This window comes from Tamandua tetradactyla, chromosome 2 (genome assembly GCF_023851605.1).
Source record: "Tamandua tetradactyla isolate mTamTet1 chromosome 2, mTamTet1.pri, whole genome shotgun sequence".
Classification (NCBI taxonomy): Eukaryota; Metazoa; Chordata; class Mammalia; order Pilosa; family Myrmecophagidae; genus Tamandua; species Tamandua tetradactyla.
This window is the reverse complement of record NC_135328.1, coordinates 13820665-13846345: the sequence shown is the minus strand read 5'-3', so window position 1 is coordinate 13846345 and position 25681 is coordinate 13820665. Positions and strand designations below refer to the sequence as shown.

Below are 25681 nucleotides of genomic sequence, written 5' to 3'. Positions count from 1 at the left end.
ACTTTCCTGAATTTTATTCTGGTTTCTTTCTGATGATAAAATGCAAGAAAGCTCTGCATTGCTAAAGGCCACGTGATAAGATCCCTCCCATCAGCTTTCATTCATTGGCTGCCAGATTAAAAACCACGCCCAGCATCTCCTATTCTGAAAAGAACTTAGTAAAACCATTTACAATGATGAGTTAACTACAAAGCACTGCCTTGTGGTTCCAGTACTTTAATTATACGACATATCCTTGGGCTTCAAACAGATATTTGTATATGGAAATGAATGGGACATCTGCTTTCTTCGAATGATAAACGTTTTACCAGTGTCCAGACACAGGGCCAAACCTGGTTTGCTCCTGGCAAGTGTGGACGGACCACAGCTTTGGGTGTGCTCACCCCCAACCCTGGCACCAGAACCGAAACCAAGACCCTCCACCGAAACGAGTCCCACCCGTGGCCCTCGTGGCGTGGCACCCCGGCCCAGGACGCCTTACAGTAGAGGAAACTGAGGCGTGAGCTCTAAGGTCTCGGTGAGAAGCAAAATAGAGTGGTGGCCACAGATTCCACCGGGTCCCTAGAAAGCCTCCTGCCGCTCAGCTTTCTTTGCTAAGGAACTGAAAGCAAGAAGGTTCAGGGTGACCGAGGTTTTCGAACAGCATGTTCCTCCATGCTTGCCAACGAGGGCACTCTCAGAAGCGGCCCTGCCCACCTTCTCTGCTCTGGCCCAGATGCACAGGGAGGGGAGGCCTCAGGCTCCTGGCAGGTGTTGCTGAGGGTGAGCTTTTCCCAGCCCAGGGCCCCTGAGGCTCTGCCCTAGGGCACAGCCAGTGGCAAGCATCCCTTGGCTTATGATCACTTCTTTTCCTTTGGCCCACGCCGAATTTCAAAGACAACGGCTTACTTCGTATGTGTTTCAGGTGTCACCAGCAGTGGACAGCCACAGAACTAGGTCACCACCTCTCAGCTAAGACGGGGCACCACCTCTCAGCTAGGACTGGGCAGTGCTAAGGGTTGACTTGTGTTCCCCAAATGGCTTGTTCCAAGCCTGGTCCTGTGAACACAACCCGTATGGAAACAGAACCTTTGACCATACGATTAGTCAGATGAGGCCAAACTGGATTTGGGTCGTGAATCCAATATAAGTGGTGTCCTCATAAGAAGGGGAGAATGGGACACAGCCAGACGGCCGTGTGACAGCACAGAGGCTGAGTTATACCACAAGCCAAACAATGCACGGGGCTGTCAGCCATCACCTCAACCTGTCAGAGGATCCCAGCTTCTAGAAGCGTCCATGTAACCAGAATATCCCAAAAGAGAACTCAAGAGAAAAAAAAAAAAGAGACCTCTCTGGAGTAGTATAAGCTTCTGGCTGGCTCTGGGACCAGAGCTGTTTTTTTTTGTATGCAGTATGGCAGCATCACATTTCATTATTTTTCCATGTGAGTATCTTGTTATTACAGCACATTTTTGGTGCTACCACTGAACTACCCTTGCACCCCCAGAGCTGCTTTTAAAACTCTCTCCATACCACTGCCTGGGCCGAACCTCTCAGCAGATGCCCCTGCCTGGGATAAAGAACTGACCCTGGCGTTATGGTCACTTTGTGAGCACTTTCTGTTTAACTTTCATTTAAACTTTCTGTTTAAATGAATGAACCGCCTCCAAACAAACGTTCACGGTTACCGCCAAGGAACAAAACGAGAACACGCCACAGCTGTGGAGCCTGGGGGCCACCTAGGTTCACTGAAGGCTCGGAAGCCAGACCAGCGTTCTGGCTGGGTGACAAAGAGAGGCTAGGGCCCTCTACAAGAGACAGCCTGGCCCCAGCCCTCCAGCCCACCCTGGGCAGATCTGGCCTGACTTACAGGGCCCAGATGTATCCGCATTCTTTGCAGTTCCCCAAACCTGGGTAAAGCAGCAACACTGTCGAGAAAACAGACCCGTGTTCAAAATAACTTTCTGCTGCAGTGACTCAGCTGTCGATGTGAGCAGGTGAGAGCTGCACTCAATTTCCTGAACAGGAGGCTGTGATTAACCTCCCAGGGGGAGATGAAGACAGCCGGCGGCTCCGTCTCATGACGTTGAACACCCCGTGAGCTCAGAAGGAACCCAATGTCCCTGTGTCTCACCTGACATCGTGTTGTGACTCACGCCAAGAGCATGGAGTGGCAGTCGGCTGAATTCCATGTCCCAGCCCAGACATCCTCCTGTCCGGATGGCGAAAGGCACAGCAGGGTGGCTGAGATGGGCTGGGAGGGGTAGTTTGGGGCGCTAGGAGCCCGGGAAGGGCCCTGGCAGGTCTTGGCCTGACCCAAGCTTCATGTTTCATCTCCAGCTTTTGTCCAGAGCCCTGATGATGGGGCTGTGGGGAGACCTGGACAGTGCAGTCCAGGAGGGCTGGATGGTCCGCCCTCCTCAACCCCCAGCCCTTTGGGGCCCTCCTGGGGTCAGTCGAACAGGAACCAGTGGACATGTGCTCTTGGCATTGGTTGTGGAAGCAGAACTTCTGCTCTTGTCACCCTCTCTTTGGCTCCCCTCTGTTCCCTCCAAGTATCAATGATTTTCATTGCTGTTGTTTTTACTAATGCAGCCAAAGCTGCAGCCAAGTGACAAGACTTTACCATGCCATGCAGGGCCAGCTTTAAATCCTCTGCATGCCACCTTCAGAACACACAAGCTGGAACCAGCTCTGGCCACGACCACCCTGAGTGCCTCTTGCCCCTTGCCACGGCCCCTTCTGGCAACCCCTAGCTTGTCCCCTTCCCCTGCCCTGCCACCGCTTGTCCCCTCCTTGGAAGTTCTCTGACGGCCTTTCACCTCCCTGAGAGCAAAGGTGTCCCCTGGGGAGTGAGTGCTGTCATGCAGCCACTCAAAAGCTTCAGAGCACAGCTTGGCAAGATCAGATTTATAGGAGAAAATCCTCTCTGGATGGCTCTGCAAGCACATTTGTAATCATGCAATAGCGGCCCCGAAAAAGTTCTGCAGGGACCTGAATACTCAAAGTTCTCTCCCTTCCCACCCTGCAGACAGGGTTTCCATTCCAGGACAGTGAAGATACAACAGAGGCGCCTTGCTCCCCTCCCCGGGGAAGATCTGTTTACAGTCCAGACTAGCGGTGTCTGTCTGTCCCTGTCTCTGAAGGGGCAGGTGGGCAGATGTTCTGTAAGATTAGGGCCTCCTGATGTCAGTGCTCGCTGCTCCCTGACCCAGACGCAGCGCCTGTGCTCACAGGCCCCAGGCTGGGCTGGTCCCTGGAGAGTCCCCTCCCCCTTGCTCAGCTGCTCTCGGATCCAGGACACACACACCTGCTGGCCAGACGCATCTGGGTAGGTTCATGAGCTTTGACAGAGATGCAGTTTCCAGTCAAGCTTGGATGGACGGCCAGCACCCCTATGACCAGGCCTGGCTGCCACCCACTCAGCCACCCAAGCAGAGGATGGGGGAAAACGATGCTATTCTCTGAGCAGAGAGGCTACCGCTTGGCCCAGGCCCCATCACATCCAAACCGCCAGGAGCTCTGGGCTTCATTGACGAGACCCTGCAGAGGGCTGCAAGGCTGAGGCTAGGGGTCTCTGTGCAGGATGCAGCCTGGGGACCCCCCCCAACTCTGCAGACGGGTCCCTCCGCCCCTCACGGCGCCCACCCTCCTAAGATCTGATGCCATCGAGATGCACTTGGCACAGTCGCTTGATTACTGTTTTGTGACTCGGGCATTTGTGCATAGAGGCCTGGGGTGGCCGGACATCTTTCTCTTGCTTTCCTCAACACGCAGAGGCTCCGCTTTAGGCCTGATGACATTAGCATGGACACAGCCTTCAGCCCCGCCTGGGGCCGAGGATGGGGGCTGAGTGGGTGCAGGCTGGGTCCCTCACAGCAAGCACAAGAGCTGGGCTTCCCAAGGACGCGGGTCCCAGAGGCACCCACAGACCCGCCTCGCTGTCCCCACACGCTGGGGTCAAGGCGACTGTCTCTACCGTACTTTCCCTAGTGGCACTGTGGAGTGATCCCATGAGTGAGAGCCCAGGGCAGCTCTACCCACCAGTGCCGTGGAATCAAAGCACCCATCTCATAACCTCCAAATGAAAAACCTGTGGCAATGATACCTTGGGAACACCGAGGGAAGAAAGCATCTTGAATTTGGACTGGGGAGGCCATAAGAGAAGGAAAAAGGAAACTACTCTCCCCTGATCCTTTTTAAAATTAGCCTGGAGGAAAAATCACTTTGATAGAAAGAAAAGACTCTAGTTTTCACCGATGACTGCAGACAACTTGCTGGGACATGGTGGTTACAAGGAAGCCCTGTTCTCCCTTCTCAGTATGCTTTCCTCCCTTGCCTCCTGCCCCTTCCCGTCTCATCCCACCTGGCGCTCAGTGCTAAAGGTTGGGGGCTTAAGGTCAGCTGCCCTGAAAAGTAGTCTGGACGGTGACGTGGGTGAGAAATAAATAGGCCACCAACTTGAGAGTCTATGTCCCAAGTCACAAGGCAGCAGAGCCAGCCCCTCGCAGAGGCCAGGCTGTCCTTACCCTGCCGCCCTTCTCTCCGTTGGCGCCGGGAAATCCAGAAAATCCAATTGAGCCCTGAAAAAGAGTTAATTTAGAAAGGTACATGAACTCTGGGCTGGAAGGACCGGTTATGCTGCATGTGCCAACCGGATGTTGTGTATTATAGTTAACACTTCGGACACAGACTCCACCCACCCCTCCATCGCCCACCAACCATTCACTCCCGTTCATCCACTCATCCGCTATTCACTCCCATCCATCCATCCACCCCTCCATCCACCCATTCATCCACTCATCTCTTCACCCACCCATCCATCCATTTATCCCTCCATCCATCTACCCACCCATCCATCCATTTATCCCTCCATCCATCTACCTATCCATTCACCTCTATCCATCCATCCATCCACCCACCCATTCACACATCCATCCACCATCCACCCACCACCCATTGGCCCATCCAACAAATATTTTCTGAGCGTCTTATGAACTCCAAATGAAAAAATCCCAACTGTCTTAAGCAGGCTTCCCCTTCATCCTCGCTCTCCGCCTTTCTCTCCCACACACATATCTGCATTAACACGAGTGCTGTGGAAGAAAAGAGGGCACATGCCCTGAAGATGTGATTGTAGAGGAGGTATGTGTCACATTTATGACACTTGGTTTTCTGTTTCTTGTAGCTGTGTTTTGTTATCTTCCCAGGATGCCATGAAATAAAGCATAGCTGCTTGCAAATTCAGCCACAGATACAGCTCTATGCATCTTCTATAGCCTAGCAGCTATTTAATTCTAGCTTTCTACAAGCTGCACACAGGCCAAAGGTGAACTTAAGGACTTTCACTGGGCGGATAACCAAATGCCTGCTGTGTGCAAGATGGAGCAGCCTGGGATGCTCCCTGCACATGCTCGCGTCGTCCCGCTGGCCCTCGGATCTCCCAGCTGCTCTCTGTCCTCAGCAGGCCTGGCATGAGCATGTCCTGATACCCACAAAGAGTTTACAGATTCCCAGGACCTGCCTCTCCCATGGGGGCTGAGCTGGCCCAAGCCACTCAGACGTCAACAGGGCAGGAGACTGTATGAGGACACTTGGTTACCAGGGAAGAACGGGCCATGCATTTAGCCACCTTCCAAAGGACGGGCTTGCCGGAGAATGACCCACCCTCACCTTTCCTAAAAGCTGCCCAGACTTGGTTGCTTTTGATCCCTCATCTCTCCAAAACTTCCCCTCTTCCCTCTTCTCCTGCCCTATGTGGGTGTGGACCAAAAGAGGGAAAATATGCCCATTCGCCCGCCATCCAGCTGGAGAGGTGGTGGTCGCTGGCCATGTTAGTGACAGTGTTTGAGCATCACAAAAGCTGGTTTCCCAGCGAGCTCCTCTCCTGCAGACCAGGAGGTTGTGTCCACACACTGGGTACACAGGCGAATTTTCCGCAGGAAGGACCGATCCTGTATGTCCTTAACCACGACAGAAATACCTGGAAGTGGGAGCCCAGCCCATGCAGCCTTTCCTGTTTTGTGAAAAACACTGAAGGATGAGCCCTAAAAGCTCTGCAGCTAAGGGTGTGCAACGATAGGCACAGATGAAAACTGAGGAAGAGAAATCCTTTCTTGCTGTTAATTACGTCTGCAGTGCAGGGAATTGAGGGGGAAAAAAAGTGTTTTAAGTGACTTCCAAAGCCATAAGGAGCCATTTCACTTAAAGCAGAACATGATCTCACTTAAGAAAGGTTTTCATCTTTCATTTAGACTCAGTTACAAGCAAATGATCTTCAAAGCTCCAGAGTGAATCGGAGCCGAAGAGGCAATTTCTTGCATCCTGAGAGTGAGGAAGCCCATGGAGAGAGACCCGGGGACCCTGGGGTGTGCTCGCTGCCCACAGCTCCCTCCTCTGACTCAACCGACCACCCCAGTGCCTTCTTTCAACTTAGCACCACTGGAGCCCAGGGCCATGAATGAAGGGGCCCTCAGAAGCTGCAGTGACTGCTGTCCTGTGGGCGGCACAGAAGCTGCTGCTGGGGCTGGGAGCAGGTGCGTGCGGGCAGGGTGGGTGGGGCTTGGCGTGATACCTGCAGCACCTGCCCTAGAGCACAACCCACTGTAACTTACCTTTGGTCCTTGTCTTCCTGGGTAACCTGGCAATCCTGGGACTCCAAGTTTGCCCTGGGGAGAAACAAGAGTTGTAGTCTAGGGAGAGCATGGCCCTTCTTGATCCACTTTCTTGGAGCTGAGAGAAAGCAACAAGCTGCAGCGGAGAAGGGCAGTGAGCTGTGGCTTCCAAATCCCAGAAAGGTCTCTGCCCGCCCTTCCGGGTTAGAACCTGTAAATGCTGGTGAAGTACGCTGGGCCCCCGATAACCCACGTGGGAAGAGAGTATGACTTTTTTGAAGAAAAGGTGGTTAAAGGCAAACATGTCCAATCAAAGTATTCTTTCTCTAGGGAATTCTTCTTAAACCTTCTGATAAAGAGTTCGAGCCTGAGGCAAGATGAGCTGGGAAATTTGGGCCACTTTCTGAGCCCGTGCCTTGTGCCAGGCCTGGGGAGTAGGGGGTGAGATGAAGCCCAGGAGCCGCTGGGCAGCACAGCGACCTGCAGCTGGGAATCTGCAGCCTGGAACCTGCTGCCGGGAACCTGCAGCTGGGAACTTGCAGCTGGGAATCTATAGCCGGGAACCTAAAGCTGGGAACCCACAGCTGAGAATCTGTAGCTGGGAATCTACAGCTCAGGAAACTGCAGCTGGGAGCAGCAGGCATGAGGACGGCTGTGTATTGAGAGCTCAGTGTGCTGGGGCCCCCATTCCTGAGGTCCCCGGTGCTTCCACAGCTGCAGGGAAGGGCACTGTTGATGTTCCCAGTGCAGAGGCACTTAGCAAGGACAGGGCTGCCTGTGTGAAAAGGATGCACGGGGCAACATGGCCCCCACATCCAAGCTCCTAATGGCCAGGGAAAGGAGCTCTTTCCAGGACAAGGAAAAGCATTGATGCATCAACAAACCAGAGGCCAGGGGTGGAGGAAGAGTCAGGACTCATGCCAGAAATGAAGTTGGGGTGGGTTCAGCCTGGGAAAGCACCAAGACCTGGAGAGGGAGGCCATGGGGAGGGGGTCTGTCTAATCCCAGAGCACCGAGCCTTTTGGAGCTTGGCTCCCTCTCCATGTGGTGGTCCAGCCCCCTGCACATCCTGTAACGCTCACCTTCTCCCCAGAGGGGCCCAGAGGACCAGGGTCGCCATTCGGGCCGCCTCGACCCTTAGGGCCTTCGGGGCCATCTTCTCCTCTGGGACCAGGTGGGCCAATCTCCCCCTGCAAGCCAGAAAAGAGGCAGTGAGGGAGACCCCATAATCGCCAGTCCTTGCTGCGCGACCCCACCGTGGTTCCAGAGCCCAGGCTTTGCGTCCTGAGCCCCGTGACTGGCCCAACAGCTTCCACATTACTTGGGCAGATGAAGCCGCTGTCATGTCACCAACAAAAGGAGACCCTGGTACCGTCAATTAGCTCTCAGCACGGAGGCTGGCCTGCTATTTTCTCAAGGCTACACACTCCTATCTCCCAATTACCTTCTCTCAGTCGAGTGCCTCTTGCTAAAATAGCTTTGGGAACAACCAAAGCTCTCAATAAAATAGAGCAGAACGACCCATGCGTCGGGGCGCAGCTTTCCTTTCCTGAATCCCTGGCCGGTGCTGATGCGGATCACGGTTCCTGAACTGGCAGTTATCAGGGCACAGCCGGCCCACGGGAGGCCCACAGAATGTCAAGAAAGAGAAGGAATGGCCTTTAATATTGCCTAGTTCAACTCCCCCAAATTACAGATGGGGAGGCCGCAGCTCAGACGAGGAAGGGGAGCTGGTAGGGCCGCCGGCAGAGCCACGGCCAAGCCTCTGGGAGCCGGAGCTTGTGCTCTCTGCTTGCCGACCGATGGGCCCTCCGCTGACGATGAGTTTCCAAGAGCAGCCACAGAGCAGCCATGCAACCCACGCCAAACATGGGCACTGCACGGATAAAGAAAAGACCAACGACGGCCTTATTCCCAAATGCCAAGTTGTCCACTGGTCGGGTTCCCTGTCCCTAAGCAGCCTTGCTCTGCTCCAGCAAAATAATCCTGCACTTCCAAGACCTGGGCTACTTCCTCTGGGAGAAACTGAGGTGATGACACTTGTTCCCTGGGCTCAAGGAGTGTCCTGGCTGCTCGGCCCCACCCTCGCTGGTTCCAGCCGAAGTCTCCTGACAAAGGCTTGGCAGAGGCCCAGGGAGAGTGACTGGGGCAGTCTCTTTTGAAGCTCTACCCTTGTAATTTGGAGCCCAGATGTGTGCATTGAATCGCCACAGTAGGGATAAAAGGGACTTCCTCGGGTGGAGCTGAGAGGGCCCCAGAGAAGTGGGGTTTAGGATCTGATCCCCACGGAGAAAGTTCAAGGAAGGCTGTCTTTGGCAGTAACACAACTGGGATGTCACTGTTGTGAAATGACCCTGTCTTACTGTCCGTCATGCTGACAGAGACACAGTTTGTCATTTGCATGCCAGCCTGGGACATATGCCTGTCAATTGCATGCCAGCCTGGGACAAAGCACTGAGTGGGAAAAGCTCTCTCTCTCACTCAGGTAGCTTTGGAAAAGTACCTGCAGACCCTGCTCTGTAGAAGGTAATTACAGCAGCTGCTGGCAGTCCGTCACAGCCGACAGACACCTGTCCAGAGGTGCATACAGCTGCTGCCACCACCAGGCAGCCCCGATCATGCACATGTGGAGTTCCCTTTCATCTGGACTGCTACTCCTTCTGAAGTTGCTAGGGGAGCTTCAAGCCACTCACCCTGTGGCCACCTGGCCACTATCCACTGTCCAGCAGGGCGCTCTATGCAGAAGCTCCCCTCAGCGTCATGTGCATCAGCCTCTCCTTGTTTCCATGAAAATCCACCCGGGGCCTCTGTTGGGCACCTGCCCAGGGGCGAGCCTGGGCTCTCCAGCATCCACTGGCTATCTCTGGAGCTGAGCTAAATTGTTCATTAGAGGACAAGCTGGGTAGCTGCAGCTTCTCACGATGGCCCAGTGTGAGGCCACAGGGACCAGAATGTTCTAGGGCACAGCAGGGGGCCCCCAGACTTGCATTTAGGGCCTGCCTGCGGGGGTGTAATCTTGTGGCCTAAGGGGGGCTGCGTTTTCTCCCTGGTGGGCCGACATCTGCAGCCTCTTCTGCTCTGTCCCCAGGCCTCCCTCTCTCTGCAGAGCCCAATGAGGCACTGCGCAGCCCAGGTTATCACTGGGGAGGAGCCTCCCCCCCCCCCACATAGCTGGGAGGAGGAGACAGGCCAAGGGGGCTGTCAGGCCCTGGGCATGGGAGGAGAGCCATGGGCTCCCAGAGGTCTCCACACCCTCTCTCCAGGTTCCCCTGCAGAGGTACGCTCCATTTTGAGCTGCTGCCCCATGGCTCCAGATTCCCCCACCCCTGCCTGCTGGTTTGGGGACCCCTGCTTTTTCCATGCCCCAAATACTCACCCTGTCTCCCTTGATACCCATGTCCCCTTTGAATCCAGGAAAGCCATCTTCACCCTGGCAACAGACGAGAGCAAGCGAGCCTCAGTCTAGAACAGACCTACCTTCTGGCCCTTGCCACCCTCACCAGGGACACAGCCAACGTCCCCCCCAAAGTGGATGCCTCGGCCACAACACAAACACTGTAGGCACCGAATAGAGGCTGCCCGGGGCCCGTCCCTTGGGACGCACGGCCGCCAGCCCTTCTTGGCCTTCCCAGGCATGGTGTCCTACAGTCCAGCTGGGCGCAGTTTGAGAGGCTGCTCGACACCCACTGCTCCGAGTGGCTCTGTCTTGTCCACTCATCCCAGTGACCCAGTAACAGGGGGAGGGACACAAAGCTGAAGACGGGGAGCTAGGTGGGAGATGCTCCCTGCAGGAAACGGAACTGCCATTGCCGGCCTCATGAATCAGAGGTACAATCTCTGGGAAGGGAAGGGTCGCCGGCCAGAGCCCGTTTTGGAAGCAGGAGCTGAGGCCCAGCTTAGAGGTCTTAGCCCTGAGCTCCTGCCCTCGGCCGTCACCTCCCGCCTTTCACTCAGTGCCGCGTCTGGGTCCCATCCATCGCCCCGAGGAGGGGAGTGAAGGGGTCAGCCAGGTTACCAACCCTCCAGGCCAGGCAGGGAGCCCCGCACATGGAGGCAGTGGACCGTGTCCTGATGAGAATTCTGCAGTGCAGCTGCCTACCCGCAAGGTCCACGGCATTCCAGAAAGCGCTAGAGGCTCAGCCTCGCCACCCCAGAGCCACCTCTGCTGCCTCCCAGGGCCCCTCGTGGGGACAGGCAGTAGCTCTCCTGGCCAGCCAGCCTGGGACCTACCCTACCCCAATCAACGTCTTTTCAGGAGCCGTCTCTGGCTAAGGGATGGAGGTGAAAAGACACAGGTGGCCCAGCTGAGGTCTGGGGGAGCACCTCACAAAGGACAGCAGCTTCCTAGGGAGAGGACACCCCAGGTTCTATGGGGTGGGGTTCCCTGGACCCAGGCCAGCCCAGTTGAAAAAGCTGGTCTCAATGGGTGGGCTCAGGGCCCACATTCCTTGATTCCCGGGCAAGAGAGGGACTGCTCAGAAGCTGCCCCCGAGTGGAGGCTCAGGGTTCACCTGGTTCCAGAGCTCTCCACGGGGCAGCCCACGGCACAGGGAGACTGTGAGCGGTTTGCCTATGTGATCGGCTTCCAGGCCAGGCCCTGCTGCCTCAGCCGGAGCCTCTCGAACAGCCCCCGGTGAAGGGACGGATGGTGTCTGAGCCATGTCTTCCAAGGGCACCGAGCGGAGCCCCGCGCCAGCCTGCCCGCCCCAAGTGGCTGGGGTTGAAGGGCGTCTGGAAAGCCTGGTTCAATGTGGCGCCCCTCGAGTGACAGTGAGGTCAAGCCATGGGCTGGGCGGCTGAGGCAGCCCCCAGGAGCTCACGCTCGACCAGGACAGGACCCCGCCGGGCTCTGGGCCTCCTTCCCCCAAAGCGGGACAAAGAAAGCGGCCGGCCACGCAGGCCAAAGCTGTTCAGGATGCCAAGGCTTCTGGGGGCATCAGATTTTCTGCCCCTGACATAGCCTAGTTCGCCTCTCATTAACGGGCCTGTCCCACGTAGCTCCCGACTGCCCCACCGAGCCATCACTGCGTGCGAGTGCACACCGGTGGCCGCTCAGGGCACTTCTGGGGGCCCTGAGGCCCTGGAGTCACGCAGCCAGTGGGTGCTTCTCCTTGCTCCCGTGGCCTGGCTGCACATGTGTGCATCCTGCAGCATGGGGGCTGCGCTGGGGGGGGGGGGGTGGGGGTTGGGGATGTGGAATCTAATGCTGAGTGGGTCGGAGTAGGAACCGGCCTGGGGGACAGCTTCCTGGAAGGCCGAGCAGGCGAGTGGTGGAAGGTTCCATCAGCCTCTGTGGGCGGGAAGGCAGGGGGCTACTGCATCCGAGGCCAGGGGCCCCCACCCCGTCCAGGCACGCCCCCGGCCCATCCTGCTCCACTTGATTCCTTCCAGTCGCAGACACTCTCGCTTACAGGGGGGTCTATCCCTCCATGCTCAGAAGTCCCCCCATACCCCCCTGTGCAGCCTAATTCCTTGAAGACGTGTCGTCCAAGGTTGCCCAGATGACTGGAACGGACACTCACCTTCTCACCCTTTGTGCCCTTCAGACCACGGATGCCATCAGCCCCCTAGAGGGACAGAGAAGGGGGAGAAGCAAGTGGTTACAAATCCAGCTCTACGGAGCTGACCAGGACACAGGCCTGAGCCCCACGACCCAGGACCGGAGCACCTCTCGCGATGCTGGCCAGTGAGACCCACCCGTGCCTGCCCCACTCCAGGGAGGGGGCTCCCCTGCAGCAAGGGGCCCTTATGGCCTTGGAAAGCCTGTCTTGGGGAGTGCCCCACCACCTCACCCCTTCTGCACAGAAGGCAGCAAGACCCCGCTCCCGCCTCTGCCCCAGGCCACCCCCCAACCCCCAACACCCTGCCCCCTTTTGGAAGCAGTTCCATCTCTGGGAGGTTCAGGGTCCAGGTATGTGCCGTGGGCCAGGCAGGTGTCCACATCCTCATCCTCCCCCGGGGGCCTCTCTCAAGGTCCCCGCCTTCTCTGTGCCTCGGTTTCCTCATCTGGAGACCCACGGATCTAGTAACAGCCCATTCCTCCTTGCCCTGGTTGGAAGGGGACGTCTGGAAAGCTGGCACGGAGCCCAGCACACAGCAATTGCCCAGTTAACAGCAGCAAGGCGCCATCTGACTATTTTAATCCTTTTGGTGGTGGTTTGGAGCTGCATGGACCCCAGGAAAGCAGGTTCTTGGGGCAGTCCATTCCTGTGGGTGTGGACCCACTGCGAGTAGGACCTCCTGGAGAGCAGGTCCTCCAGTTAAGCTGTGACCACCGCATTCAGGATGGGCCTTACGCTTTTTACTGGATTCCTTTACAAGAGGGCGAAGTTCAGAGAAAGCCACAGAAACAGAGAAGCCACTCAAGCCAGAAGCTGGAAGCAATGAAGCCGGGAAGAGAAGGGAGAGGCCAGCAGATGCGGCCATGACCTGGCTATGAGGCAGGGATGCCCAGGACGCCAGCTGCCAGGCTTCTGGGACGGGCATTGCCTAATGGTGCCCTGATTTGGCCATTTTCACAGCCTCAGAAGCTTGTAAACGAATAACTCCCCACCCACTGTTAAAAGCCAGTCCATTTCTGGTATCTCACATTTCAGCAGCTTTAGCAAACCAAACTGTTTTTGTTAGTAATAATACTAAACAATGTATTACTGTTATTAATAGTACTGATTCTTAATAATAAGTTATTACTGCTGTATTAAATTCAGGGCATATCACTCCCTGCTTCTAGCCCACACTGGTGGGTGCAGGTGAAATTGTGCAGTGGCGTCTAAGCAGCCACACACTGGCTTTAACACCCTGTGCCTGCCCTCCAGGTGAGCGGTCCTTTCACTAGAGCCTGCCCACTGAGTGCTGGGCCTTTCTCAGGCTGCTTGCCTGCGGGGTCACCCTGCCCAGGGGGCTCTGAGCAGGAGCTGGCAGCCACCTCCTCCAGGGCCCACGGGCCCAGCTGCCCTCCTGTGGACAACAGGACCTCACGGTTCTGAGCCTTTTCCCCTGGGCCCTGGAGGGACTTTCAGAAAAGCTGGGGAGGGTACAGAGAGTAACTGAAGGAGCGAGGCAGAGAGGCAGAGAGAGGCACTCTGCAGAAACAGGTTCGAGCCGAGCTGCCTTGTAGCCTGAGGTACCTGCTTCTCCATCAGCCTTCAGGGTCCACAGGCAGAGAGGAGGGCAGTGGGTAGAGGGAAAGGCACAGGGGCAGAGGGGAGGGTGCAGTTACCCTGAAACCCTGAGCACAGCGTGCATCTCTCTCCCCTGCTGTTGGCAGTTCTGCCCTGCCCGGCGCCCCAGCCCTCACCTCCACCAGACATGCCTGCCACACCTGGGTTCCCAGCAGTGGCCCTGGGGTGGAGGCATTGGGGCAGCGGGGGGCCCAGGGGGCACAAGAACTTGGGCACCAAGGCCGATTAAACCCACACCCCAACTGCCTAGAACAGCCTCTGACACTCAGTAGTCGCTTAAAAGTATCCGCTGGCAGAAAGAATCCCCGAGACGAGAAGGACTTAAATAACCGGTAGCACGTTTTCTTCCAACACGGCCCCACTGGGTCCCATGTGGAAGTCCTGAAGGGAAGAGGACATGCGAAGCTGCTCGGCTGCCATCAGGTGGGGGACCCAGAGCCACCCGCTCTCCACCCAGAGCACGAGTTCAAAACCCACAACGCAGGGACGCCACAAAGGAGGCGCTTTTCTGTGTTCTGGTCCTTTCTTTTTTACAGTGACTTTGTGCTTTTCTCAGCACCGTCCCTTCTAGATTCCCTGTGAAAATGACAGGAGCAGTGGGGAGTATGAATGGGAGTCACCCGAGACGCAGGGCCAGAATTTAACCTACTAAATAACATTTGCTCTTAAATGGAGGGAGACGACGAGGGGAGCTTCCATCCTTGGAATGGTCCTGGGAGCCACAGGGTGGAGGTGGGGCTGGGGGCATTTCCTTTCGATAGCTCTGAGCGTCCCACGGTCCCTGGCATGAGTTCTCCTCCTCCAGCTGAGTGGGCCTGGGCTCCCCCACCCCCCGCCGCCCCAGGTCTAAAGCATGGGTCCCTGCCAGAGGTCAGAGGTACAGACAGAAACAACAAAGAATACAGACGCACCCAAGCAACTCGGGGCTTCTCAGCTGCCACACCGCTGGCATTTGGGCCTGGAGAATTCTTTGTTGGGTGGGGTGGGGGTTGCTCCATGAGCCACATGGCATTGTGCAGACTCCCTGGCCCCTGCCCACTGGGTGCCAGTGGCACAGCTGGTCATGACCGTCACAAGTGTCTCCAGCCTGCGGGGAGGCAGAGTGCCCAATCACCCCTGGTGGAGAACCACTGGACTCTCATTTATGAAGCCTCTGATGGCCAGGTCTTGGGGCCGGGAGATAAGGAGAACTGAGTCCCTGGCGGGCAGAGGTGGAGAAGGGAAGGCCTGCGAGGGACAGGAGCTGGCTCCATGAAAATTCGTCTTTGGGCTCTTCTGTCCACCCATGTCCCCCTGGAGTTAGGGGCTACGAGGGGGCAGATTCGATTTTGCTGACAGGCCCAAACAGGTGCCTCGCGGCTGTGGATGCCGCACCCTTGAGGTTAAGGCACATGAGCAGGAGAATTTACCGCTCTACTGAAAATGGCTTTACATCTTGGCCTTCCTCTACCCTCAGTTCCCAAGCCTAACTGATTGCTCATATCGGGAATGCATTTTAATCAGATAGACAAGGCAAGTGTTAGACAAGGCGAGTGCATTCCTCAGAAACATTTGAAAGCAAACACCTTTCCGGCTCTCAGAAGCAGCATGTTATGCAGTTAGCCGTGTGGGGCAGCTGGCAAAGGCTTTTGCTAAGCGATGAGAAACTGTAAAATAACCAGGCACAGAGCTCCCATAATCAGCATTTCTGCTAAATTATTGTCCTTATAAAACTCACCAGCATGCTAGCTAGCAAAAGTGTACTGCAGAGGGAAACCCACCCAAAACTCCCAGGCACCAGGGGTCTCCTCTCAGGGGCTCTCGGCCTTGGAAGGTCCTGACTCCTGGGCATGGAAGGTTGGGGCTACCGGGGGCAAAGGACGGCCGCTGTATCTGTGACATGCAAATGTGGGTCTGAGCCCTGCCTGCGGCACTGATTTTAGCATAATTCTGGGCAAGTCAGCAAACACTCAGGTCTTGGGATCTTCAATGCCACACGGCATCCAAGGGTGACACGTTGGATGAAGTTGTTTAAACACACTTAACATATGTAAAGGTGGGAGAGGCGTATCAACATGTTCATACCACTCCTTCAAGCTATGCTGTACTTTCTTCAAATAAAGTTCAACCTATTTTTTGTGGATGGGAGACCTGCAGCCTAATGACACTGCCAAGCGATGCCACCATTCTTGGAGAAAGAAGAGCGTGTTCCCACATGCCTTCCTAGCAATGCGGCCCTCTACTTATGGACGTGCCGAGTGTCCAGAGGGTAACCCAGCTCGGGGTCGGATGGCGCAGCTCAACACAGTCACAGTGGTGACAAAGAACGGGACCTGTGTTTCGGACACTGCCCTGGGGCTCGGTGCCCCGTTTAACAAGACCTTGGGAACCTTTCCAACGGCAGAAGCATGACTGCAATTAAATGGCCATGTCCTCCGAACACGGTCTCTTCACTCCGGTCCGCCCAGGTGCTGTCCACGGGGACGGACTGTTTTCTCACTCTGCACGTGAACACGGCCTGGAGCAGAGCCCCATGCCCTCTGCGGCGCCCACAACCCCTGTCTCTGTGCATCTGCAGCGCGGTGGGAACAGGGCAGACGGGGACCGTGAAAGCAGCCTGCGGTGTAGGGTGCCCTCCGCGCTCACCGACAACTGCCCTCGAGTGGCAGCCCCGTCCCGCCTCGGCCCGTCCTGGGAACCGGCCACCGTGCACCCATGACCGGGAGGGGCAGGGCGACCCAGTGTGGGTCCGAGGGAGGGCCCAGGCCTGAGGAAGCCCCCGAAGCCGGCCAGGCCAGGCCCCGAAGCCTCCAGGGAGACCAGGAGCTGCCGCAGGACTTTCTCACCTTGACTCCTCGAGGACCTGGATAGCCGATCGGACCCTGGGGGCCTGGCGGGCCCTAAAACCAAAGAGGAAAGGCCATTAGCGCCCTTTCAGGTGGCAGGCTCAGTTAGCCCCTGTCTGTCTGTCCGTCCGGCACATGCCAGAGCTGACCTTCCCCTGCCTCCAGTGTGCACCTTGCTGTGGGTGGAGCAAATGTCCCAGGACAGACCCTCCGAAGAGGCAGGGCTGACCCCACATCCAATGGCCTGGGAGCGGCCGTGTCCTGGTGCAGAGGCAAGAGGGCGGCAGGCGCCGCGGCCGTGGGCAACATGGGGTACCACGAGTCCCCCCGGCTGGCGGGGGCGAGGCCTAGTGCCCCTGAAGGATGCAGGGCTGTATGGGTTGGGGGCAGAGAGGATACTGACCAAGACACCCTCCTTCCAAGCCTCTCTGCCCAGCCCCAGCAATCTGCTTCCCCACCCAGGAACAGAGTGTGCAGCCACCCCACCCTCGCTTCTTCCCTTCTGCACGTGGGGACAGGGTTTCTCTCCGTGTCTCGGGGGTCTTAGCAAACCCTTGGTTTATCCTCCTCCCTGCCTCTGCTACCTGCGGAGGGGCGAGGGTGGGCCCAGGGGGCAGGGGCTCGGCCACGCGGTGCCTGAGACGTAGGTGGCTGCTGGGGGAGGCAACAGGTGGGAGGTGGGGGATCAGGCAGGGCCTGGGACCAGGCCATCTGGAGACGCCAATCCTGCCTTGAAACTGGCCTGTCTTGGACCCTGAACAGGCCATTTCTGTGGGTGAGCAGGCCCCAAGGTCAAGGGGATTCAGGTAAAGGAGGGAGGCGCCTATACGGGGCAGCCAGAGGCACCCCTGGGGGCCGGGGTTAAGCCTCCCCACCGGAGGCAGCCAGGGTCTCTCTACAAGGAAATGAGGCCAAGGAAAGAGTCTCCCCAGTGGGGGCCGTGACTTCCAGGGGGAGGGGACAGAGAGGGGGCTTGACCTCCCTGGGGTCTTAAGGCAGTGAGCACTTAAGTAGCACCTTGTGGAAAGAAGGGAGATGCTTCACCCTCCCAGCAGTGCCCAGCCGGCCCGCATCACACCCGGGAGGGGAGGCCACAGCTGCGTGGGGCTTCTGCCTGCTTTGGCAGGTGCATCGATGGGCACCCAGACTCAGCTCTGAGACCGGACAACGGGGCGCCTGTCCCAGGGCAGGGCACCTGCGGGCACCGGGTGCACCTCAAAGAAGGAAGCAGCCTAGGGACCCAGAGCTTAGGGGTGCCCCTGCACACCTTGCCCACCTTTCCCCCCATGAGGTGCTGTCATCAGAGTGCAGAGAGAAGGCTGAGGTCCCACAAAGAGGCCTTGTGAGCTCACGGTACTGGGGACAGATGTGGCCCCTGGTGCCTGGGTGACCCCTCCCCCTCCTTCATGCCAGTGCCTCCCCGTGCCCCACCCCCTTCATAAAGCTGGCAGTCCAGTGTCTCTTCCTCGTCTGGCCCCAGAAACTGCATGATTGTCCAGTTTCTTTGTGGTCAAGGTCAGGGCTGATGCCGAGACACTGCAAAATGCTGACAACACCCGAGCTGGCTGCCCACAGTAAAGACAGGCAGTGGGGCCTGTTGCTCTGTGGATGCAGGAGGTCCAGGGAATGCAGGGAGCAGGGTGGCATCTGGACGGGATGAGCAGAGCCCTGCTGGTCCCCAGACTGGGTCCCCAGGCTGAGGCACCGGGGGAGGCTGAGGTGTGGGGGAGGGCAGAGGCATAGGGAGAGGGCAGTGGCATGGGGGGAGGGCAGAGGTGCCAGTGGGGACAAGGGCATGGGAGGAGGGCAGAGGTGCGGGGGAAGGGCAAGGGTGTGGGGAGAGGGATGAAGCTGTCCTCAGCTTATGTGGCCTGTCCCTGCCAACCCAGGACAGAGAGCCAGAGCTGCTCTGCAGGAAACACTGGGGGGCTGTGGGAGCGCAAGGACCCACCTGGCCTCCTTTCTCTCCTGGAGGGCCTTCTTTGCCAGGGTGCCCCTGTCACAGAAAAGAAGTTTCTCATTAGCCAGGTGCCACGTCAGGAAGCAGCCCTCCTGCACATGTTCCCCTGCTTGGCGGCATTCTACAGATATAGGGTTGCAGCGACGACACCCACCTTCCCAGGAGACGGAGTGTGTGAGACCCCGTCCTGTCTCGGCCATGCACAGCCCTGCACTGCTTGTGCCAAGCCCCTGCCCCGGCCCCTGGTGCAGGCTCTGCAGAGGCCAGGCTTTCTGGGCTAACAGTCCTGGGCTATCTGCAAAACCCAGACTCCCTGATGGTTTGGGGGACTAAGCAGAGAGATCCAGCTAGTGCAGCAGTGAGGCCGGGACCTGTGCTTCATGGGGCACTCCTGAAGCCGAGACCCAGCTGAAATGACACATCCCAGTCACCACCCCGTCTACCTGTACCCAAACTGATTCCATTCTCTAAAGGCAAATTCCTCTGATCTCTGCACCCAGGCCAGTCGCTAGGTGTTAACACCTGTGGGTTCACAATCAGTCAATGGCAGACAGCTCCAGGCCAGGAGTTCCAGAAAGAAGGGGCTGTGAGGTGCAGTGAGGATGCAGCAGGGCAGGGTTGGGAGGCCCTGGTTCTTCCCCAGTAACACCTGTCTTGCTGTGTGACCCTGGGTAAGACAACTGCCCTCTCTGGCCTCCATAGCCTTGTGTAAAATGAGGGGGTTTGGACACCCTTTCAGCCCAGGGGTGCCCGCAAGTCCTAAAGATCTGACCATCTACAACATGATGGCGATCCACATCTTAGCTCCTTGGACAAATGATTCGTGTGTTGGGTTTGAGGCCTTTGCAAAGGGCTTTGCACAGTGGACAAGCAAGCTGGAGAGCGCAGGAGTAGCTTTGCGGTGCACTGGTACCTGCGAGGAGCCCCTGGGCCGGGGAGCCTGGGTGGTCCCCACCTCTGGGGCATCAGCCTGCTGCTTGGACGGGCTGGAGGGGCTATGGCAGGGGAAACAGCACTACCCATGTCGCCCTCAGAATACACCTGCCACCATCCCCCTTCCGAAAATAGGGCTCAAGGCACCAGTGCCTCGGGTCTGGCCTGGGGGCACAGCCGGAACCAAACAGTCTGGGAGGTGGTGGCCCACTTCAGGGTGGCCAGGAAGGGAGCAGGGTCCTGAGGCGGTTGTTTGGGGGGCCTTTGGGGCCATTTCCTTTCATCACAGACCTTTATATGTTAAGGGTGGGGAGTGGGGGTGTGGGGTGGCCTGTGGGTGGTCTAGCCTGGGATCCAGAGTGACACGCCCAGGGGCAGACCACACATTGGGCCTTGGGGCACCCTTTCCTCACCTATAGGGTGGGGAGGATGGTTACCTGCAGCACAGAGTGGCCAGGGAGCCTAAAGAGAGACTGGTCCTAAAGCACCCAGCACACCAGCAGTTTTCACTACTGTCACTGTTAAGTCAATCCAGGCCAGGCTGCTCGAGGCTGTAGGTTCCCAGTGGCATTGACAGACCAAGGGTGACTCTGTGTGTGTGTGGTGATAAAAGACAAAACCCACTTAATAAAAATCTCTGGACAGAAAAAGACTGAAAGGAAGGAAACCAAGATACTCAGAGGGTGCCTGCCACCACAGACGCCTTCTGTCTTCTCATTGCATTTCCCCAATATTACAAGCGTTATTTTTGTTAACGGGAAAATAATGAAACTTAGATTATTTGTATTTGATTTTTTTCTGATTAAAAAAGTAATATATGTTCATTGCAGACAATTAGGCAAGTGGAAAAGAAAATTAAAATCCTTCCTAACCTCACCACTCAGAGGCAAGGAGAGCTAATTATGTGATTTCATCTTTCCTGCAGCAGGAAAGGATTGGCATCGGTTGATGTATTTTTAATATCATATTATACTATGAGCATCTTCTCACTGATAACTCACTGAACTTGAATTCTACTGGCTCCAGAACATTCCATCGGCCCACAGTTCCCTCAAGCATGCCCCACAGTAGGCGATCGAGAATGGCATAACTTTCACGTGCACTGAGCCCACTTTCAAACAGCCCCACTTCTTGATGGGTTTTAAATCAATCTTTCTTTCTTAAACCAAAACAAAAACAAACTAAAACAAGAAAGAAAACCATACCCCACCCCTTAAGGTTTATTGACCTTAAAGCTTGTAAGGGAGAATATTTCTAAATCTTTTTCCCCCCCAAATTCGCATGAGACAGCTGGGTCTGTTTCTTTGGCCTATAATATTAATCCTTCTCCCATCACCTCTCTTCTCTTTGTTTCAAGGAACTTGCAGCCACATCTAATGGAACCCACTGGACTTTTGTATTTAAAAACTTAAATGCTCATTGGGAAAAGAGAAATTTAGTCTCTGAGGGGGCAGCCTACTCCGGGGCAGGAGGAGATGTTAAAGGCATCTCTGCTCTGCAGACAGCAAAGGAGGCTGCGGACCCCTCAGGCACCCTAACCCCGAGGCTCCACTTGGGAGGGGGAACTGGTCAGCAGGGCACCTCTGGGCTCCTCTAACATGAAATGAATGGGAAAGAACGGCTGCAAAGGCTCTGGGCACTCCTTAGTGTGGCGCATCCTTGGGGACAAGCTGAGGGGCATTTTCCTCCTTTGTCATTTCCCAAATTTTCTCTAACAAGATGTGCTATTTGCATAATTAGGAGATGCAATTAATTGTAAAGGAAAATTAGAAGATCTAAATGGCACATCCCGAAATCTTGATCACTTAGCATCCCACCTCCCACAGCACCAAGTGCCGGGAGGACCCCAAAGAGGCCGGTGGAAACTACCCCAGCCGCCACTCGCAGGTTCCCATAAAAGAAGTGGCCACTTGTGACTTCCTAAACCAAAGGATTCTTTCCCGATGGCGGCATCTGAGGACATTCCATGAAAATGGACATCGACTGTACGTTAAACAGCCACCAATTAGTTGTCAACATATTTAACATTCTTATTTAGTTTTCAATGGAGCTATTAGAACAATGAAATACACTGTGCCTTAAATAATTAACTCAGCTAATCTTGTTTCCTAAAATAGGTTCTCCATTCAGCAGTGGCTAAGTCTTCTAAAAAAATAAAAACTAAAAAATTCCCAGCAGCAACTTACACACAGGGCGTGAGTGTAGATGCATTCTCTCCTTTTCCCTTCCTCCCCTCTCCACCCTCCCTCCCTCCCCCTCTCTCGCACATGCGTGCACACACACACACACACACACACACACACACTCTCACACCTTCAGCGCTGTACCTCCCACCCCTCACCCTTCACAAGGCTTGGCCGCGGACAGGATTTGCCACTAACTTGCTTTTTCTAGGTGGTGTCTGCTTTGGCTGCACAGCTGTGTGCTCACACACTGCAAACGTATTTGCTAATCACGCTCCTTTCTCAGCATCCCAACACCACAAACTTACACGGGACCCCCTTCCCTTCCCATCTGGAGGCACATGCCACTCTTTGGAGCATAGTGCACCCCCTTTGTAGTTAAAAATGCAAGACTGGTTCCAGTAGTTAATCTGCACACACTAAGAAATAGTGACCCTTGTGTTGACCTTCCTTTTTTTTTTTTTGCACGGGCAGGTACCGGGCTCCGGTATGGTAGGTGAGAACTCTGCCTACTGAGCCACCGTGGCCCGCCCAGATCCTTGGATTGAAACATGAAACGTGTTATTCAGAGGTCACTGAACGATCAGATGCTTGCAACCAGAAGCGTCCTCTTGGACAGCTGGGAGAGAGCAAGTGAAGTCCCACTGCGGCCCCATGCGGGGAGGCGACCCTTTACCTGGCCTGCAGCCCTGCCCCTGGGGGGCAAACAGAGCATGTGGAGGGAGGCATGGGCAGGGGTACTCACCGGGGGTCCGTCGGCACCGGGCATCCCTGGGAGCCCCGGCTTACCCAGGGGACCCTAGGACAAATCAGAGATCCCGTCAGGTCACGCTTTTGGGGGTTCTCCCTTCAGCCCCGCCCCGGCTGCCCCAAGGCCCCTTTCAGCATTGCATTGCTGCCCAATCCCTTGCAGCCCCCAAAGAGGAGGGACCTTGGCCCCACTGCTTCCAGTGCCTTCCGCCTTTGCTGTCAGATTAAAATCTTCGCACCAAGAGAAGCGGGCTTCCTTCCCCTCTTCCCTCCCCCGCCCCCAGGTCCTCCCCTGCCCCTTCCCAGAATCTCAGCTGGGCCTTCCCCACCTCCCCCAAGTCCAAGGCCTCCTGGGTCTGTTCTAGGCTTGTCTGGGTGCCTTTGGGCACCGTGGCCTTGGCCAGAAGGGGTAACTGAAGGAGTCAAGACCCCTGAAGCCCTGGCTCTCAAAGGTGGGGGTGGGTGGGTCCTGGAACTGCATATAGTGTCTCCCAGGAACCCCCAAGAAACAAGGTTTGTGGGGCCCCTGATAAACTCCGGGGGAAGGGCCCAGCAATCGGTGTTTTCACAAACTCTCCAGAAGGTTCTGACCTGCTGAGAACCAAGCCCTTAGAAGACATTTCCCTGGTCCCCACCGGGGTGCTCTGAATCAACTACCTAGTGCCTGGGGCTAAACCATGAGGGCCAGCGGGCAGGGCCGCTGCAGTGTTCAGCGTGCCTAGGACAGGGCAGGGGCTGAACACAAATTTAAAGTTGTCAGATGAAGGGGAAAAAACAAACAGATAGGACACTCAGTTATGTTTGAATTTTAGATAAACATCCAACAGTTCCAACTGAACTGGGCATTCTGTATTATTACTATTATTATTATTATTTTGGCAAATCTGGCAATCCCCTACATATCTAGTGAATGAATGAACTGATGAATACATGATATGAAGACCCAGTAGTTTTTCTGCCTCTTAGCTTAGGGAGCCTTCTGGACAGGGGAGCCCAAAGGCACCCATCTTCAGCTGGGGGTGATGGAACCGCTCACAGCTGGACACAGGCGGGTACAGAGCCTTGCAGGAGGTGGGGGCAGCTGGAGGCAGGGAAGCAATGCCTCTAGTGGGGCAGCCCCTCACCCCAGCCCAGGCCACCTACCTTTTCTCCCGGAGGCCCGATGGCACCCTGGGGGCCTGGAAGACCCTAGGAGAAGAGAGGGTGGGCAGGAAGCTCAGGCTCCTGGTTCCCCAGGACCGGTTCCAACCCTCCATCCACCCTCCCCACTGCAGGCACCTTGGAACCAGGCAGGCAGCTCCAGGGTTTGGTGGGGTCTGCTCCCCAGGCCCGGTGCTGGAACACCCCACCTCCCAGCGCACTGCCCAGGGCCTCTGCCCCTCCCACACTTACCTGGGCACCTGGATTGCCCTGCTGCCCTGGGGGGCCGGGTTCGCCTTGGGGACCCTACAGGAAATGAAAGAAAAGGCCCTGCAGGTGGCTCTGGAGGACAGCGAGGAGCATAGCTGCACTGGAGCCTCACTTGAGGGTACTGTCCTTTCTCCCCCATCTTGACCTCTCACCCCTCAAATCTGCACAAAACTGCACAAAGCAAGTACCAGGGGTTGGTGCTTAGGATCCCCAAATAGAGAAAAGCAGGTAGGGGCCACCAGAGAGCAGAAGCCGGGCTGGGGTTCCCCAAGGCACCTGACATCCACTAGGACACAAAGAGCACCAATCTTTTCACAAATCCACCCAAGCCATCCATCCAGGAAAGCACAGGGGAAAGGAACTCTCTGGAGTACATTTCAACAGGCAGAAGGTTCCCAAGGGAGCCTGTCATGCAGAAGTCTCCCAGACGCCCATAGAAAAGGCATGGGTGTCCAGACATGCCTCTCCTGTGCATCGCCAGCTTGCTGTGCACGGAGGGGATGCAACTTCCCTGCACACTTGCACGGGGCAGTCTGTGGGTCGAGCCAGTGCCAGCCTCGAGGCTCGTGGTGAGGAGCTGGTCCACGGAAGGGTATGTCCCAAGGGTGGGGCCAGGGGCCTGGGCAGGGTCATGTCCAGAGATCATCACAAGGCAGGACCGCAGGCAGGTCCCCAGTACTTACCACGTTTCCTTTCGGGCCTGTTTGTCCGTCCATGCCGGTCACACCCTAGAGGAAATTTAAAAAGAAAAAAAAAGGCTGAATGCAGAACTAACAGTGCTCAAAAGGAAATTCCCACTCAGTGGGGCCCCAGCCCCAACAGGTATCAGAGGACAGCACGCCCTCTGTGAAGGCGCAAGGCTTGAGCTGAATTCTACCTGAGGACACATTCATTGGGCCAGGGAAACCCTCAGTTGTGGATGAGCAGCACACAGCCTGCACATTGCAGGGGCTGAGTTCCATGAAAGGGAGGACAGAGGGGCAGAGAAAGGTGGAGAGGCCTGGCCAGGCCCTGGGGGAGTGGGTGAAGCTGCCCACTGGGGCAGAGCCCAGCTGGACCCAAGAGCTGTCTCCAACTGGACATTTCCCAGAAGCTGCTGTAAATTCTTCCAAGCAGGGAGGAAATGTCCTGAGTTTATACATGCTGCGTGCTGGGAAAGGACACAGTCAACACAAAAGGGGAAAGAGTTGTCAAGCCAGCTGGAGCTGATTCTTTTGCTTAGTGCTTTCGAGGTCTGCTAACGCCTCACGACTGCACAGGCAGATGTGAACACAGGTCAGCTCAGAAGAACCGCTAAAGGCCCAAGTGGACCACCAGCTGATACTGGGACTGGGGAGCACTGATGCGAGGAGACATGTAAAGAGATCCCAGGACTTACAGGTGGCCCGGGAGGCCCTGGGGGCCCCTTCGGTCCAAGCAGCCCACGTGGCCCCTGCAAGAGGAAAGAGTGATAAAGATGTTAAGTCAGCCAGGAGTCCCACCTGCCTCCCCTCTCTCAGGCTCACCCTGAAGACCCACTCACCCCCCATCTTCCCAGAGCTTTTGCTGGTGACTCAGGTCCCCAGGTCTCCCAGGGTGCACAGTTGAAACCCCCTCCTGCCTGGCTTTATCTCCTTTTCCCACCCCACCTCTCCAGAGGGTGCAGAGGACCAGGAGGGGTCTTGGCCAGGGATCTAGAGGCATCCTTAGGGGAAAGGGCTTTTCAAGTCGGCCGGCTCCCTTTCCTGTTCACTTAGGCCTGGAGAGCACAAGCGCCCTCCTAGAGCAAAGCGAAGCAATTATGTTCTACTGCATGGGGTGCTTTTGTCTGGCTGCTCATTACTGGCTCTCTCTCGAATCTCTC

At 56.3% G+C, this 25681-nt stretch overlaps 1 protein-coding gene across 6 annotated transcripts in view; it reads right to left on the bottom strand.

The window, feature by feature from the left end:
* COL5A1 (collagen type V alpha 1 chain) overlaps positions 1–25681 on the bottom strand; it is a 168859-nt gene that overhangs the window by 43589 nt on the left and 99589 nt on the right. For all 6 annotated transcript variants that reach the window (XM_077139687.1, XM_077139695.1, XM_077139680.1 and 3 more), the window contains exons 21-32: positions 25217–25270; positions 24522–24566; positions 23821–23874; positions 23572–23616; positions 22424–22477; positions 18554–18598; positions 16603–16656; positions 12119–12163; positions 9973–10026; positions 7679–7786; positions 6597–6650; positions 4512–4565 (exon numbers count right to left, since the gene is read on the bottom strand). In XM_077139687.1, the coding sequence (XP_076995802.1) occupies positions 4512–4565; positions 6597–6650; positions 7679–7786; positions 9973–10026; positions 12119–12163; positions 16603–16656; positions 18554–18598; positions 22424–22477; positions 23572–23616; positions 23821–23874; positions 24522–24566; positions 25217–25270 (666 nt within the window). The remainder of the gene's footprint in view (positions 1–4511; positions 4566–6596; positions 6651–7678; positions 7787–9972; positions 10027–12118; positions 12164–16602; positions 16657–18553; positions 18599–22423; positions 22478–23571; positions 23617–23820; positions 23875–24521; positions 24567–25216; positions 25271–25681) is intronic.